Raw genomic sequence first — 16,449 nt, forward strand, 5'->3', positions numbered from 1 at the left:
CCCGTCTTGTCCTGTTTTCAGCCTGGCCGAGCTCTTCCCAGGTGACCTCTATAGAAGTTGTTCCATTTTTCAGTCATTCCCAGTCCTAAGTCCAGGGCCTCTGTGTTCTGGTGTTTGTTCCCATCCATTATTCACTCACTTCCACCTCACCCATCTCTTCCTTCTTGCCTTGCTTCTACTTCCCGGTTCCCTTCCCACCCACCCTAGCCTCACCGATTTGAGTCTTTAGCATGTACATGTGTGTCCAGTTTTAGTTGGCCAGGATAGACTGGTTTATTATTATCTATCTTTAATAATAACCTGTCACATATTGTATCTTACGGAATATTCTGCTCCCGGCCGCCATCCTTCTGCCTGTCTGCTGTCCTTTTCTCCCCATCCTTCCCCAAGTAAGTTGGTTGGTTCAGGAGGACGAATTCATTGAGACAGCTGTCGTCATCATGGGTGGCTGGGAGGCTTGCGAGCGCCTTGAGGAAACAAAGTGGGTGGGCTTGCAGTGTGATGGCCTCTTTGCGTTCCCCTGGGAACCTTGCCACCTTTGTATCTGTAACCAGGTGTACTCCCATGGCCCTTGAATAATTTGAGGTTTTCTGGGACTCTCTCTACAAAGGTGTTTTTCATCAACACCCTTTAGTGGATAATTTTTAGAGACATAATTTTTTTACTTTATCGTGAATCTTGACTAGTATACTGTTGTGTTTTAGAAGTGCCGTTGTACAAGGAACCTGGAGGGGAAGGTAAGGGACATGAGTCCCCTGGTATTCTCTGGGCCTGCTGAGCGGGGCCACCTTCTGGAGGGAGAACAGGCCAGTGGTCGGCTTTCCCGGAGAGCAGTTTTAGGACTGAGAGGGCAGGTGTTTGGGGTGACACTCAAATCAGTGAGTTCCAGGATCTTTGAACGCCATAATTCTAGGACCCTTATTCCTGTGAGCTTTCAAGGATGTTTAGCAATTGTCGTATGGAGGTTAATAAATGCACAGAGGAAATCTACGGGGGCGCCTTTACACATGTTTGGGAGCAATGGCTGGTGTAGTTGAGAGCAACAGGTTTACAGTTGCATGGGCTGGAGTTGGAATCCTGGGTCTGCTGTGCAACCCCATGTGAGCGTCTTCACCTCTCTGATCCTGCTCTGCCAGCGGAGTTTCTTGTAAAGATAGAGCTGATGTCCATGACGTGCCCCGCACAGGACCTAGGGCAGAGTGGCACCAGTCACTGTAGGCATGACTGTTGTCGGCCTGTTACATGTGACAGGTCAACACACTCACTTAAAACACTCATGTTTTCTCCACTGCTGTGACCTTTTACATGAATAGACCAAGTACTGTGTTTTTAACAGAAGTTAATGGTTATATTATGGGGTAGGTAACAAATATTTGACTTTATTGCTCAACAAGGAGCACAGAGAACATGGGCTCTTGCATTTGCCTTGTGGTTACCCTTGCACCTTCTGGAGAAACTAATTTTAAACATGGTTTTCTTTCATGCATTGCGTTTTTTTTTTTTTTTTTTTTTTTTAAGAAAAAGATACTCTGTTTTTGATCTTTTGATGACAGAATGTCTTGAATTACTCTGTTTGGTGGAAGTACCAGTGGATTGGGGCAGGGGCCTGGGTTTGGTCCTAAACCAGCAGCTCACACGTCAGCGTGGCCTTGGGAACATGGAGGAACTGCCAGGCAGCTGATTAGATGACCCTGAGGTTCCTCCACGCTTAGACTTGGAGATCTTTGTCCTTCAGCTTTGTGAATAATACTACTTCTGAATCTCATTGATGAAATTGCTTGTTGGCATCTAGCCCATTAATTAGTGAAGCATTTGAAATGTGCCTAACACTCAGAGACCTAGCTGCTCTACTGTCTTAATGTTGTGATTTAATGAGATGTGCCTCCTGCTTGGGAAACGATTGTAGACTTCACTTAGAGCTGGTTCACCTGTGCTACCAGTTGCTGTTGTGACCTTGGGCAGGTTACTTATGCTCCCGGTGCCTGTGAAATGAGGTTGGGCACTAACATGTTTCAGGTCATGGCCCCCTTCGGAAGCTGTGCATACTCTCTTCGTGGAAATGTGTATGTTCGCAGGGTTTTGCATTTAACTTGAGGAAGTTCATTGGGGAAGCCCCTGTAGGGACCCCCAGTTAGCAGCCCCTGGGCTAAGTTCTGTCTGCGCACCAGATAGAAATTCATGGAATCCTTACAACTATTCTGAGAGGAAGGTGTTGTTACTATCCCTGTTTTACAGATGAGGAAACGGAGGCACCGAGAAGTAACTTGCCCCAAAGTCCCCCAGCCAGGAAGTGTTGGAGTCAGGACTCGAACCCAGGCAGCCTGGTTCAGAATTTGCGCTCTTGGTATTCTACTGCCTTGAAGAATGGGCAGGCATCTTCTGTGACAGAAGGTCAAAGCGCATTCCAAGTGGATGTAGATGAACAAAAAGCATGGAAAATTGGAGTGTTTCTGACCAGTCCAGGGGTCGTGGTGGAGCCTGGCCTGGCCCTAGCAGGGACTGACAGAGTAGACAGTGGAAATGAGACTGTGGCCTTCTTTGGTAGGGGACAGACATGGCAAAGGCATAAAGGCAGAGTTTTTGAGAAAACAACGTTGAGGAATGAGAAGAAGAAGACGAACCAGCAGCAAGGCAAGAATGTGTAGTTAGAAATATAGGACAAGCACCAGCAAAAAACAGCGTTCTTGCAGTGAATCAGAGAGTGAATTCAAGGAATGGGGCGTCAGCAACATAAGGTTTCACTAAAAGGCCAAGAGGATGTGGCAGGGAAAGGTTTGGCCTTAGCCTGTTCTGGTCAGTTTTCAGTAGAATACTGGGCACAGAGTACAAGAAGTGAGGAAGGGAGCAGGGAGATAGTTAGCAGCCAAAGCTCAGACTCTAGGTGCCACTGGCCTGGGCTGGAATTCATGCCCAGTTACATGCTGAATTTGGGGCCTTGGGCTAATCATATCCCTTCTGTGAGCTTTTAAAGTAAAAAGGCCATGAGGACAGTGCCTAACTCAGAGGGTTGACGTGTGTGCTCGGTGAGGTGATCTGCGGGCACACTCTCCCTGGTGCCAGCACAAGGTCAGGTAGGAGCACACGGCTCTTCCCGCTGCTGCCACCATTGCTGGCATTGGTGTCATCAGTCAGAAGCATTCACTGCCAGTGGCACAGGCACTGGAGTCAGGCCAACCAGCACTAATCCTGACTCCCTACTCGCTGCAGCCGCCTCTTGGCAGGTTGCTGAGCCTTTCCAAACTGTGCTTTCCTCATCTGCAGAATAGAGAGGCCTCCCTGCAGGGCCGAGGGTTAGACTTAGATGACGTGCACATGCACAGCTTGTGGGGGCTGTTGCCATCACTGTCCATCAGCCCCATCACAGGAGAATCGTTGCACCCTTGAATTGTGAACTCATTTGTCTGACCCAGGGAGTAAACAATCCAGAAACACATTCTTCAGATATCACCTATGTGATGGTTAAGATTGTGTGTCAGCTTGGCTGGGCCATGATTCTGGGTGTTTATTTTTGATCACTCCCATGATGGAATCTACTGTGAGTAGCCAATCAGTTGAAAGGGAGCTGCCTTGAGGGTGTGGCCTGCATCCATATATAAGCAGACGTTCTGGCTTTTTGCTTGTTCTGGATCCTGTGGCTACCTCCTGTTTGTCTGACCTCCAGTTCTTGGGACTTGAGCTGTCATCTTATCTGCTGATCTTGGGATTTGTCGATCTTCACAGCCTGTGAGCAAGAGCCCTGCTCTCCAACCTACTGATCTTGGATTCACCGGCCCCTGCAGCTACATGAATTGAGAGAAGCCTCTATTCTGTTCCACTGACTTGGGACATTCCAGCCTCTACAATCTCTCTATTTGTACGCTTTACTGGTTTTGCTTATCTAGAGAACCAAGCCTAAGACAGTCTACCTTATCTAAAGCCACTTCACTACAGTGCCACACCTGGGTCTCACTCTGTTGTACTGTGTCCAAGGTACGTAAAATAGGTTGGGTGTGCCCTGTGCAGAGTGCGGCACTTGCTTCTGGAATCCCACGTGTACCACACGGAGTTCTGAACCCTATCTATAGCTACACTGGACCGAGTGCTTCACAGAACACTAGACACTGTAGTCCTGAAAGCAAGCCTGGAGCACATTGGTCCATGTGTAGAAATGCCAACCTCTAGCATTCCTGCGGATTTCACCTGTTTTCAATTTGACTTTTGTTCATTACTTGAGCTTCAAAAATAGAATTGTAACAGATACGTGGTAGAAGTGGTTATATTTATTTATCTCTAAGGGGGAAAAAACATGGCTATGTGTATACCCTCTCCTTTGGGCAGCTGTGAGGTGACAGCAAGAGGCACAGATGACATTGTGCATCAGTTTGGAAGGCCGAGTCCAGAGAGGATTAAGCCTTTATGCCCTAGGCATCCTGTGTATGTCACAGGCCTCCTTTCCTGTGTATCAGAAATGGTGCTGATTGTGTACCATACTTGAGAGAGCTGAGGAATGAGTCCTGCAACTCAGTTCTGTGTTCCGTGTTCAGATGGGGAGCCCCGGCTGAGGAACAGGGAATGCCAGGGAAGGAGGTGCCCAAGAACACACTCTGTAAGTGTGGAGGCAAGAGCTCACCCTCTTGCTGAGACCCTCTAGGTAACACCTGGTTACGTTGACTTCTATCAACTTACGGTGCTGTTCACTACGCAGTATTGATTCCCATGAACTTCTCAGTCGCTAGTGAATTTCCTCTCTCCTTTTGGCCTCGATTTCAGATTGGTAGCATAAATCACAAGTGTCACAATGCCAGACATCTCCATTGTCGTGTTAGAATGGACACACAATCACAGCGTGCCTGGCCAGTAAAATGCTGCAGCTGCCCAGAGCTCCACCTTTAGGACTTGACAGGGTTGGTGACTCTCCCCATGAAGAGCAGACAGCTGGTTCGGTGCTCGTAAACCAGGAACAGAAAGGGGCGGTCGACAGTGAAACGGACCTGGGTGGACAGTGGCATGAAGCCCACTGTGGTCACAGCAGCTGCCTCGGTGCCCTCTTCATTCACCATGATGATGCCTTGGTGCTTGAACTGTTGTGGACGGAATGGAGAGTTGTCAGACTCCATAGGATGGCTTACAGTATCTAGTCAGGCTCGCCTCATTGAGTGAAAGGGTCTAAAGATCACAAGTAAAGCAAAACTCACAACTGGTCAGAAGTACCCTTGAAAGTGTCTAGGTGCCTGTCAAGTACGATAATTGTATGTGGAGGCCGTGTTGTGCAAAAATACTTGTGTTTAAACTCTAGAATCACATTCACTTCTTGCAGCTTGCGCAGCACAAGAGGCCTGTGGAACCGAGACAAGGGACCCACCCTCCAATCTCACTTTCTGGGGTGCACGTCCATGAGAAGGGGGCCTGGTCTGTCCCCATCTGATTCTCACTTTCTCGGGTGCATGTCCATGAGAAGGATGCCTGGTCCCCATCTCATTCTCTCTGGGGTGCCTGTCCTTGAGAAGGGGGCCTGGTCTGTCTCCATCTCATTCTCACTCTCTGGGGCCCATGTCCGTGAGAAGGGGGCCTGGACCTGCTGTATGATTTGGACAGGTGCTTGCTCTCTCATTGAGTGCGTGTTGGTTAAATGTACCTGGAGTGTGGTTTCTTCATGTTTATCTGAAGGTTCGGTCATGATGCAGCTGAGAGGGCATGTGTCACAGAGGGAGCACACATGTGTCTGCTCTTTCTCATGTCAGCAGGACAGGGGCTGCCCCAGGGCTGTGCCTCGTGACTTCCCCGCCTCTTACGCACCTGGATTGGCCTGCCAGGCAGGCACAGTGTCCCCCGGCCACCCTCTGTGGAACGAGGCATGCTCCCATGGGAGTGACATGCTGTGCACCAGCCAGGCCCAGTGAGGCAGCACCTAGCCCACTGCCCTGCAAGCTCAAGCTGCAGTGGGGCCCGAGAGGCAAGTACACGTGGGAGCAGGCTGGGTGTGTGGGGAGGGGCAGAGGGAGCTGAGGGAGAGATTACCAGGTCGATGGTGATCTTATCTTGGGAGATTCCTGAGAGGTTGCTATTTTTGTCAAAGAGCGCTATGATCCCGATTGACTTCAGAGCCTCTACCAGATTGTAATTCTTCTCCAGCTTGAATTTCGGCAGAAGCACCTCTCTTGTTCTGGAATATAAGAAAGGGGGGCCCAGTGTTATTCAACCACAGGAAATTTCACAAGTTACGAAAGAACTAATGGTTTTATCTTTAAATGTCCGCAGTTGACCCCTCTGGGTTGCATTTACCCCAGAATTGACACCCATGAAAACCCGTTGCCTTCGAGTCGATTACGACTCATAGCTACTCTATAGGACAGAGTAGAACTGCCCCAAAGGGTTTCCAAGGGGGGCTAGTGGATATGAGTTGCCGACCTTTTGGTGAGCAGCCGAGCTCTTAACCACTAAGCCAACAGGACTACAGAATTGACACAGCACTTGTTAAAATCCTTAACCCATGCTGTCAACAAGGATTCTTGAAAGATCGTCCTTTTGTAAGTCCAGTTCCATAACACTGGGATACGTGATTGCTGTGTGGTCACCTCCTGGTGCTGTGTCATTTGTTCCCTGTCTGCAAGGCCAGCAGTAGAACTTTTTGTGGTTTATACAGAGTTTATGTTTGCAAAGGTATCTAAAAGGGTTCTGTCATTTGGTTCCCTGGTTTCAGGCATCTTCGTTAATTAAGGTCAGTGTACGGAAAAAACAGTCCTCCATATCCACATGGTGCTCAATGCTCTGCTTGGCCTCAGCTTAGTCAGTTCCTAATTGACAACAGCAGCTGTGGTGCCTGTGAAGCTGCACCCGACTCTTGAGGGGTGAGAGAGAGAAGTAAGAGCTTGCTTTCTGTTTGGCCCCAAGACTCACAAATGAGAAACAGTGAAAATGCAAAGAGGCTACATTAAGAAGACTGAATAACTAGAATTGGTCTCATCCAGGGGGAAGCCCTGTGGAGGAGGGATGCCCTGTGGAGGAGGGATGTCCTGTGGCCTGAGGTTGGCCAAGGTTTGGAAGGTGGGGTGGGCTTGCTGCTGAGTGAGGCTAGCTGAAGGGAGCTGGCCTGAGGGTCTGGTGGGAGTGCAGGCTGTGCAGAGCAGGGGAGGAAGTTAGAAGGGGGGAGAAGCAGATTGATCCCAGCTGTGCCCAGACTGCCCTGCAGGGAGAGGTCCAAACAGAGAGCTTAGAGAAGAAGGTGGAGGGACTGGAGTCTTGGGATCAGAAATCTGATATCTAAGGGGCAAGGAGACTGAGGGATAGAATGGGCAGGCTGATTAAGCCTCTTCTGGATCAAGGCCATGGCCATGGGGCAGTGAGATTAGGAAAGAGAGGCAGTTACAGAAGGGACATTTTTAAGGAGAATCAGCGGGGCTTTATGACTAACTGGCTACCTGAGCAAAGAGCTTCCTGTAAGAGCCTGCTTCTCAGTATGCTGCATTTCTTTGTATTCTTGTTTTATAAGGAGACCCAGATTCTCTCCCTAATATGGGCCTAGCCTATATCCCAAGGCCCTGGGTAGTACAAACGATTAAGTGCCCGACTGATCCCTGAAAGGTTGGTGGTTGTAACTCACCCAGAGGCACCTGGGAAGACAGGTCTGGCAGTCTGCTTCCAAAAGGTCACAGCCTTGAAAACCCTAGGTAGCATAGTTCTGTTATGCACCCATGCAGTCACCATGAGTTAGAATTGACTTGATGGCCAACTGACGACAGCAGCCAGTATCTTGTAACAGAAAGAAGACTTCTCCGTTCTTTCTGCCATCATCCGATAATAACCACAACCAAACCTGTCATCATCAAGTCAGCTCCGATTCATAGTGACCTCATGTGTGTCAGAGTACACCTGTGCTCCATAGAGTTTTCAGTGGCTGTGATCTTACGGAAGTAGATTGCCAGACCTTTCTTTTGAGGCACCACTGAGTGGGTTCAAGCCACAAACCTTTCGGTTAGTAGCCAAGTGCAAACCATTTGCACCTTCCAGGGACTTTGTTCCAATAATTAACCTTAGTGTGTTTTTTTAAACCTGTAGTTTCAACGATGGAGTAAGAAGTAATAGAGGAAAATTATGGATTCTCTTAATGGGTTAAGAGGACCTTGGGATTTCTTGGTCATGGGAAGGGGAAGGCTAATCTTTGTTGAACATCTGCTAGGTTCCAGGTACTGTGAGGGGTGTTCGACATTGCTCACACTGTTTACTTCTCAGAGCAACCCTGGGAAGTAGTGGGATTGTCCCCATTTTGCAGGAGATGAAGCCTTTGCTTAGAGCACAAAGCAAGCATGTGACAGAGCTGCATTGTCTCTAAGGAAAGTCTAAGTCACCTGTCCCTAACTTTTGAAACTCATTTTGGAGAGCAGATGTATTTCTTACAAAAGCTCTCTGATCATCCCTCACCAAGCAAGAAATTTTGCCGAATTAAGAGACTGCCGGTCTGGCCATTCTTGGATATTTATGCACACTCCTCCCCTTTTCTTAAAATCACCAAGTCCCAGCATTCCTGTCCCCCCACCCCCCAGATCAGAAGTCACACCTCCAGCCCATAGTACCTGTTTGTCATGCTCTTCTGCCACCGCTCCACCACCTGGGGTGCCAGCTGTGCTTCTAGGGTCTTCATGCCTGACAGCTTGTGGGGGACCACAATGAGCATGCCAATGCCCCCCACGTACTCCAGCTGGAGGACTTCGCAGTCCAGCTCCTGGTCACTCGCTGCCAGGAAGTTCCCCTTGGTCTGCATCATGGGCACCTTGACCACTTCCCGCTCATTCAGCCGGAAGTTGTGGTTGTGAGTCATTTCCACTGGGAACTTGTTCACCCAGGAGCCTGTGAATTCGCCAGAAGCAGACTTTTGTTACAGTGCCATTTTAGAGCGCTAGTTCTTGCCCTTGAGTGAGCACTAGAATCCCCAGAGGCTTGTTCAAATGCAGACTGCAACACCCCCCCACCCCCACCACCAAGTCTCATGCAGCGGGTCTGGGGCAGCTGAGAATCTCCCTGGTGACTCTGATGCTGATCCAGGGACCACACTTTGAGAACCACTATCTTAGAGGATTCCCAGAAGGTGAGAATGCCAGCTCACAGCAATGGTAGAGTGGTTAGCCTGGGGTGGACTCTGGGTTAGATTCCCATACTCACTAGTTATTTGGCTCTGGTAGACACTTCACTAGCCTGGATCTCTACTTCATTTGTAAAATGTGCAGCTTTGAGCTCATTTTCTCCCTATGTGATGGTTTTCATTTCTCACGCTCTGTGACCCTGTAGTGACCCACAGGACACATTGGTGATGGTTGCCATCAAGATCTTTACTCTAGATTCGGATACAATGCTGTGTATCTAGGAATAAGTGAAGATCTATTTTAGCTCTGAAAATAGTGTCTAAAACAAACAAACAAACCAAAAAAAAAAAAAATCCTGCTGTCGAGTTGATTCCGACTCATAACAATCCTATTGGACAGAGTAGAACTGTCCCCCATAGGATTGAAAATAGTGTCTAAGAGACTAGTAATTAAGAATGAGAGATGACTGCTGTTCCTGTAATACCTCATTTTTCCTCCAAGCAACTATCTGAAGTAGGTACTTTTTATTACTGTCTCCATTTTACAGATGAGGAAACAGGCTCAACGAAATGAAGTAGCTTGTTCAAAGTTCCCAGCCGGTGGGTAGAGCAATTGGTATGAGATGAGCAGGGGGTTCCTTGCGAGGAGGTTTGAGTTCCCCAGTGGCCTCGCCTGCCTGTGGCTGTGCTGGGCTGCTGTCTCCCTGAGTTTCTGCCTCCAGCTGTTGTTCCTCACCCATGGTTTCTCAACCACAGCACTGTGGACATTTGGACTAGATAATTCTCTGTTGTGGAGGGCTGTCCTGTACATTGTAGGATGTTTAGCATCTAGATACCAGCAGTGCTGCCCCCGAAGCCCCAGAGTTGTAACAACCAAAAATGTTTCCAGACATTTTCCCCGGGAGAAGAGTTGCCCTTGATTGAGAATCATTGTTCTACCTAGTTCTGATGGAGTTGTCCTGTGTCTTCTGGGATTCTGTCCTCTGACTTCCTCCTGAGGCTCAACTTCTTTTTATTGTGGTTTACAAGGTGGTTATAACATTTGAAATTAAAATCAAATTAGTAACAGAGATTTGGGAGCTAGAGATTAAATGAACACTTTTAGACTCTCCTCTCCTTTGACAAGCATCTGTGAAAGATTGGGTGTTACTAGCAGTTGACCACTTCTGATTACTGGCACTAAGTTAAGTGGTACTAGTTCCTGTGGTCAGGAGATTATAAACTGACCGTGCCTAGTTGTTTCTCCAGCCCTTTGCTGGCGGGGCTGCTTGCTGCTGTTTTCTTCTGCCTGCCCTTGAACGAACACCTGGCAGGATTAACATGAAGGCTGTTAGATGTATTTAGGGGCACCCGACAGATTTCTGGGACTGAGAAGTTTGGTGCTGCCAAAATGTCTTTCACTGGCCTGCTCAGAAGACATTCCTATGCAGAGATTAATTGCTCATAGAAGTAAAATAAACATCACTAGAAATATCATGTGTACTTAATATCATATTGAAATCACTACCAGTTAGATCGAGCCGACTCTGACTCATGGCGACCCCATGTGTGTTTGAGTAGAACTGCACTCCGTAGGGTTTTCAGTGGGTGATTTTTCAGAAGTAGATCACCAGACCTTTCTTCCGAGGTGCCTCTGGGTAGACTCGAACTGCTAGCCTTTTGGTTAGCAGCCACACGCTTAACCGTTTGCACCTATTACACTAATCTGGTCTCACTCAAGTTCTTTAAACTCTCACCGTATGCCATACACTTCACTAACCATTGCACTATTGTCTCTTGTAGTCTTCACTGCAGCCCCCTCAGGGTGGTGCTACCATCTCCATGACCAAGTTGAGAAAACTGAGTCACAGAGAAATTAAGCAACTCACCTTGAGGTCACATGAATAAGAAATGGTGAATCAAAGATTTAGATTCAGGTTTGCTTAATTCTAAAACTTGCACTTATAACCAGTAACAAAAAGGATGTGTATATGCTCGTCATAGAGTCCCTGGATGACACAAATGGTTAAAACGCTCAGCTGCTAACCAAAAGGTTGGAGGTTCGTGCTCACCCTGAGGCACCTTGGAAGAAAGACTTGGTGATCTACAGCCACGGAAATGTGCCTGTGGAGCACAGTTTACTCTTATACACATAGGGTCAAGTTGGAGTTGACTTGATGGCAGCTAGTTTATTTTATGTTCATCATATGTATATCGTGTGTCTGTCTGCCTCACAAGCCTGTTAGAGACTCAGGCTGTGGTTCTACCCTGCCTGGAGATTGAGGATGGGGGAGCACTGGGTTCTGATCTCACCACTCCAGGCCACTCCTGTGTCCTGGCTTCTTCAGCCCAAATTTTCCCACCTGGTGGAATGCCTGCCTGATATACCTGGTGGGAAGCCTTCAGCTTGGGCACTGAGCAGGTGTGTTTACCAGTTATGAGTGGCTCTGACCCCACTTCCCCAAAGCAGAAGTCAGTGAAAAGGTCTCTGGCCTTTACACCTCTGGGCTGCTGCTGTAAAACTGCACTGGAACTAACTAGCCAGGGAACTGTTGGTCCCCAGAGTCCTCAGGGACTGACCGTAGCTGCTACCTCATAGGTCTTGGTGGCGAAGAGGAGAAACAGTTGTGTGTTACGGTGACTGGTTCTGATGCACACCCATACCTTGTGTCTGCCTTCCAGAATTCTAGGCTTGTGGAGTGAAATGGAGCTTTCTTCTGGCTTAGGTCCCAGTGAGGGCTTTTCTCAAGAAAGGCTTCGTCTTTACAAACCCATACCCATTTATTCCTAGGATTCCAGTAGTCCTTTTCAGAGGTGGGTAACCTCCCTAAAAGTGCCCTCATACCTGGCCCAGAATAGTGTGAGAACATTTGTTTATTTTCCCACCCCTACCTGCCCATTATTGAAAAAGTACCCGAAAGAGGTCTGTAGGTGTTAACATCAGCTACTCAAGCTAAACGATTTTCAGACACATTCTTCACCCTTTTGTCTACGTTTTTGCTTATTGAAAATGGGGAAAGGAAAAGAAAAAAACTCAAATCCATTTGGCCAAATGCTAACAGGTTTTTGCATTATTTCTTCTACTTTGACAAAGTGGTTAAAAGTTCACATGCTGGAGATGGCTTGCCTGGGTCCCCACTTGGCCCCACTACTCACCAGCTGTGTGCCCTTAGAGTGTCCCTTTACTTGTTTTGTGCCTTGGGGACACTGACAGTAGTGACACCCTCGCACAGTTGGTGTGAGGATGAAGTGAGCTTCAAGCGTGGAGTAAGGGCTCAGTAAATGTCAGCCGCCAGTGTCCCCTCATCATGGCCCTCGCTGTCCCTGGCCTTTGAAGTGACCATGTGCTTGGTTTTATGGATAAATACGGTTCCTGGCATTCAAGCCACCTACGTACTAAAAGAGTATGTTGTGGTTTTGCTTTGGGGAACGTAAGGCCATTTCTTACCTTTAAAGTAGAGGCAGTTTAGAATCATCATCTGTGTAGCTGGGTCTATATTCTCCAGAGCATCTTTGATGAGGCCCTTGGTGAGCTTCAGAATGTGGTTGTTGGTTTTCGCTGTGAAAGCAGGGTCGGAGAAGTTAGCTGGCTGGGTCTCCGCAAAGTAATACTCTTTTATTTTGGTTTTGAAGTCCTCCAGGATGGGGAATTGCTTCTGGATGTAAAGGTCATTGACTGACCGTAGCGTGTAACCAAAGTTTCTCCTGAAGAGGCGATGAGTGAGCTTGCGGAAGAGATTGTGGACAGTCAGCATCTCGTACTTGGTGCTAGCATTGACGAAGTCCTTAAAATGCAAAATCGAGTGTACTTGTTGGTGAGTTTCCCCCTTCAGGCCCAAAGAGATCATGCTCATTGCGGTAGAAATGCCAACAGGCGCTATGAAGATGTTCTCAGAGGTGCCAGCCTGCTCCTTCAGGGCTCGGTAAAGGTTGAAGGCGAATTTCGCATTGAGGATGTTCAGGCGCTGGATCCGACTCTTGCCTTGGAAGAGCTGGAGGATGTTGCCGGCACTCGCCCCTGAGTCCATGGGTGAGACCGCGTCAATGATATCGATGTAGTCATCATCCTCGCTGAGTATCTTATCCAGATCCAGGTAGTCGTCATCCTCCTCCCCCTCCTGGATCCAGACATTGGTGACTGTGTTCTCCTTGTGGAAGTCAGCGGGGAGGAGGGGCAGGCCCAGGGTTTTATTGGTTAGCTGTTCCCACTGTGGATTTTCAGGCTTGGAGCGCTCTCTGCCTTCTCCAGGCTGTTCCCCCAGGCCCATGTTCCCCCCACATGCAGATGTTATGATGAGAGAGATGACAAGTGAAGGAAGCAGGTGTTTCATTTTGGCAGAGCTGCAGTTGAGAGGGAGAACCACACACAGTGAGAGGTGGCAACAGAGACCAGCGCCAGATCCCAGCCATTTCAGGATCACAGCCTTTAAAAGAAGCTGGTAACATTCAACACATACCTAACCCTGTGTGGGGGCTTCGTAACCCCCTTGAAGAATCTCTGGGCCCCTAGGTGAGAATCTCTGCTTTAAAGGTCTGCAAAACTGTAACTATCTGGTGGCCAGGGGTTCAGTTGTGGGAGGTGGGCAGAGTTTTCTTTTCATTCATTCACTCAACATTAAGGGTCTCTGAACCCCTGCGTGGTATAAACAGTTAATGCAATGAACTGCTAACCGAAAGTTTCCAGTCTAGTCAGAGGCGCCTCAGAGGAAAGGCCTGGTGATCTACTTCCAAACAATCAGCCATTGAAAACCCTATGGAACACAGTGCTACTCTGACACATGTAGGGTCACCATGAGTCGGAGTCGACTTCACAGCAACTGGTTTTTGGGTTTAGCTCCAAACAACATGCCTGGGCACTAGAGGCACGAAAGTCTCTCCACGGTGTGGGACTCCCTAGCCGGCTGGGAGAGACACTCAGTAGAGTGAGGGTTCTCACCGTCAAGCCACCAGAGCATGTGAGCACAGAAGGGCAGGTGGGCGGCCCCTCCTCCTCATGGTGGGGAGTGGGCTGGGAGGGCCCCGAAACCTCACTGTGGAGGAGGGCTAGGGTGCGTCTGGAGGTGGGGCGAGGGAGCAGTACTGGAGAGCAGGGCCCGGAGGAATCTCCACTGAGTCCTGCCTGGAAGACCCAAACCACTCCCTCTTTGGGATGGAGAGGTTGAAAATGTGTACTGTGCCCTGCTTCCTGGAAACAGATATTCTAAAGGTAATTTAAATTTGAATAGTCACTCAGGTTTATTTTATTTGCGTTTGTTTTGTGCTTATCTGTAATACAGGTTTACCCTGCAGCCTGGCAAGATGTGGTTGGCGGCCTCTCTCCTTCCTGGCTGCCCCGTGGCTGTTAGGTAACTTTGTGCTGCTGGTACACTTTTTCTTCTTTGTGTTCGTTAGGCAGTCATGCCCACTGTTGTCAGGAGGAGCTAAATCTTTTCTATTCTGCCACTTCTAACATGATGTTAGAAATCTTCTCACCCAGTGTCTGAGGTCTGTGTGAGGGGGATGTCAGAAAGTTCTTATTAAAAGCCTAAACATCACTCCCTTCATTTATGTAAACAAAGCAAGTTTTTAATACATAGACCTTGTGACAAACCTGTATTTATCTGTCAATCCCCTGCCTGAGCCAAGAGGAAGGATTTGACTTGTTGTCAAATCAGTTTTCACTGCCAAATGAGTTTTTCCTCTGCTTATGTCCAGGTTATTAACTGTATCTTGGGTAGATGAGGTATACTTTGATGCATCTGTGTTTTGCCAGGACACTTAGTGTTAGTGTTTGTAATGCTGACCCAGGCAGGTAGTGCATGATCCCAGTGTGACTTCTGATCACTCCGGAAGGAAGCATTTTGTTTTGCTAAGTGGGTTGTATTTCTATGATCATTTCCTACTCTGTAGATATATGAGGACCAGAATATCTGCCTCTAGTCTAGGCCAGATAAGAGTTACTGGCTTCTGTTAAGCAAATATTTGAACTTGTTAGGGCTGGAAGATAGGGCTAACTACATGGATACCTGTTGTTGTTGAGTCAACTCCGACTCGTGATGACCCCATGTGTGTTCAAGTAGAACTGTGCTCCATAGGGTTTTCAAAGGCTGATTTTCTTCCTGGTACCTCTGGGTGGACACGAACCTCCAACCTTTTGGTTAGTAGACGAGCACATTAACCAAAGTTGCACCACCTAACTGTCTCGATACCCCCCTTGAAATTCTGTTTAAGATTTGTAGATGTTAATAAGAGCAGTGACTGTTGCACTTTGTGTAATATAACGAATTCTCCCAGTTTTGCCCTCGCCACTTTATTATTTTTTTATTGTGCTTTAAGTGAAAGTTTACAGTTCAAGTTAGTTTCTCATACAAAAATTTATACACACATCGTTATGTGACCCTAGCACACTCTCCTTTCCACCCCAGATTTCCCGTGTCTGTTCAGCCAGCTCCTGTCCCTTTTTGCCTTCTCATCTTGCCTCCGGACAGGAGCTGCACATTTAGTCTCATGTATCTACTTGAGCTAAGAAGCGCTCTCTTCACGAGTATCATTTTATGTCTTATGGTCCAGTATAATCTTTGTCTGAAGACTTGGCTTCGGGAATGGTTTCGGTTCTGGGCTAACAGAGAGTCCGGAGGCCGCGTCTTCCGGGGTCCCTCCAGTCTCAGTCAGATCATTAAGTCTGGTCTTTTTACTAGAATTTGAGTTTTGTACCTCACTTTTCTCATGCTCCATCAGGGACTGCCTGTTGGCCCTCACCATTTTACATACCAGGAAACCAAGTCTTACATCACTAAAAGTGGCAGTGGCTAGATTCAAGCCAAGCTGGCTGGACTCCCAGCCCCTCAGAGTCTAGTGTTGCCTTGTTCACAGGGTAGCATGGGATACTCCCTTACTCAAGGATTACATGATTGACGGCCTTGCTTTAGATAGACCCCTGTTCTGAGAGTCGCTTCCTGGCTGGCTTCCATGCTTTCAGGCTCCCTCCTTGGGTCTTCGTCCTACAGAACTACTAAAACAATCAGCTTAAAGGGTCTGTCAGTCATGACTTAGAGATTTCTGAATTTCACATTTTTGAGAGGGGAAACCTTGAGTTTCTAATTTTAAGTGTATGTTGTCATTTCCCACCCACCCTCCCAGTACTCAGCACTGTGGTACCTCACAGTCTGCACCTGTGAATAATTTGTGCTGTGTTTGGCTGCCAAATAGAATTAGGTCCAGCTTCTAAATAGCACTGGGCCTGGGTGTTAATGTCAATACATTTAAAAAGTTAGAAGAGCAACTTGGTGGAAATCTCCTTGATAGATGGCACTTAAAAGTATCCTTCTCAAAATCCAATACCTCTACAACAAAAAGACAAATAATCCTATTAAAAAATGGGCAAAGGAAATGAACAGACACTTCACCAAAGAAGACATTCAAATGGCCAACAGACA

At 47.8% G+C, this 16,449-nt stretch overlaps 2 protein-coding genes across 2 annotated transcripts in view; one reads left to right on the forward strand and one right to left on the reverse strand.

Annotated features, from left to right (window-relative positions):
* Positions 1-16,449, forward strand: part of PI4KA (phosphatidylinositol 4-kinase alpha) — a 158,134-nt gene that overhangs the window by 71,342 nt on the left and 70,343 nt on the right. The window lies entirely within an intron of this gene.
* On the reverse strand, positions 3,776-13,483 carry SERPIND1 (serpin family D member 1). The gene is made up of 4 exons (XM_004386191.3): positions 12,483-13,483; positions 8,550-8,823; positions 5,998-6,142; positions 3,776-5,060 (listed from the first exon to the last, which is right to left on the reverse strand). The coding sequence occupies exons 1-4, from the start codon at positions 13,363-13,365 to the stop codon at positions 4,869-4,871; spliced, it is 1,494 nt and encodes a 497-aa protein (XP_004386248.1). The 5' UTR covers positions 13,366-13,483; the 3' UTR covers positions 3,776-4,868.

The sequence above is a fragment of the Trichechus manatus genome, unplaced genomic scaffold (genome assembly GCF_000243295.1).
Source record: "Trichechus manatus latirostris isolate Lorelei unplaced genomic scaffold, TriManLat1.0 scaffold00157, whole genome shotgun sequence".
Lineage (NCBI taxonomy): Eukaryota > Metazoa > Chordata > Mammalia > Sirenia > Trichechidae > Trichechus > Trichechus manatus.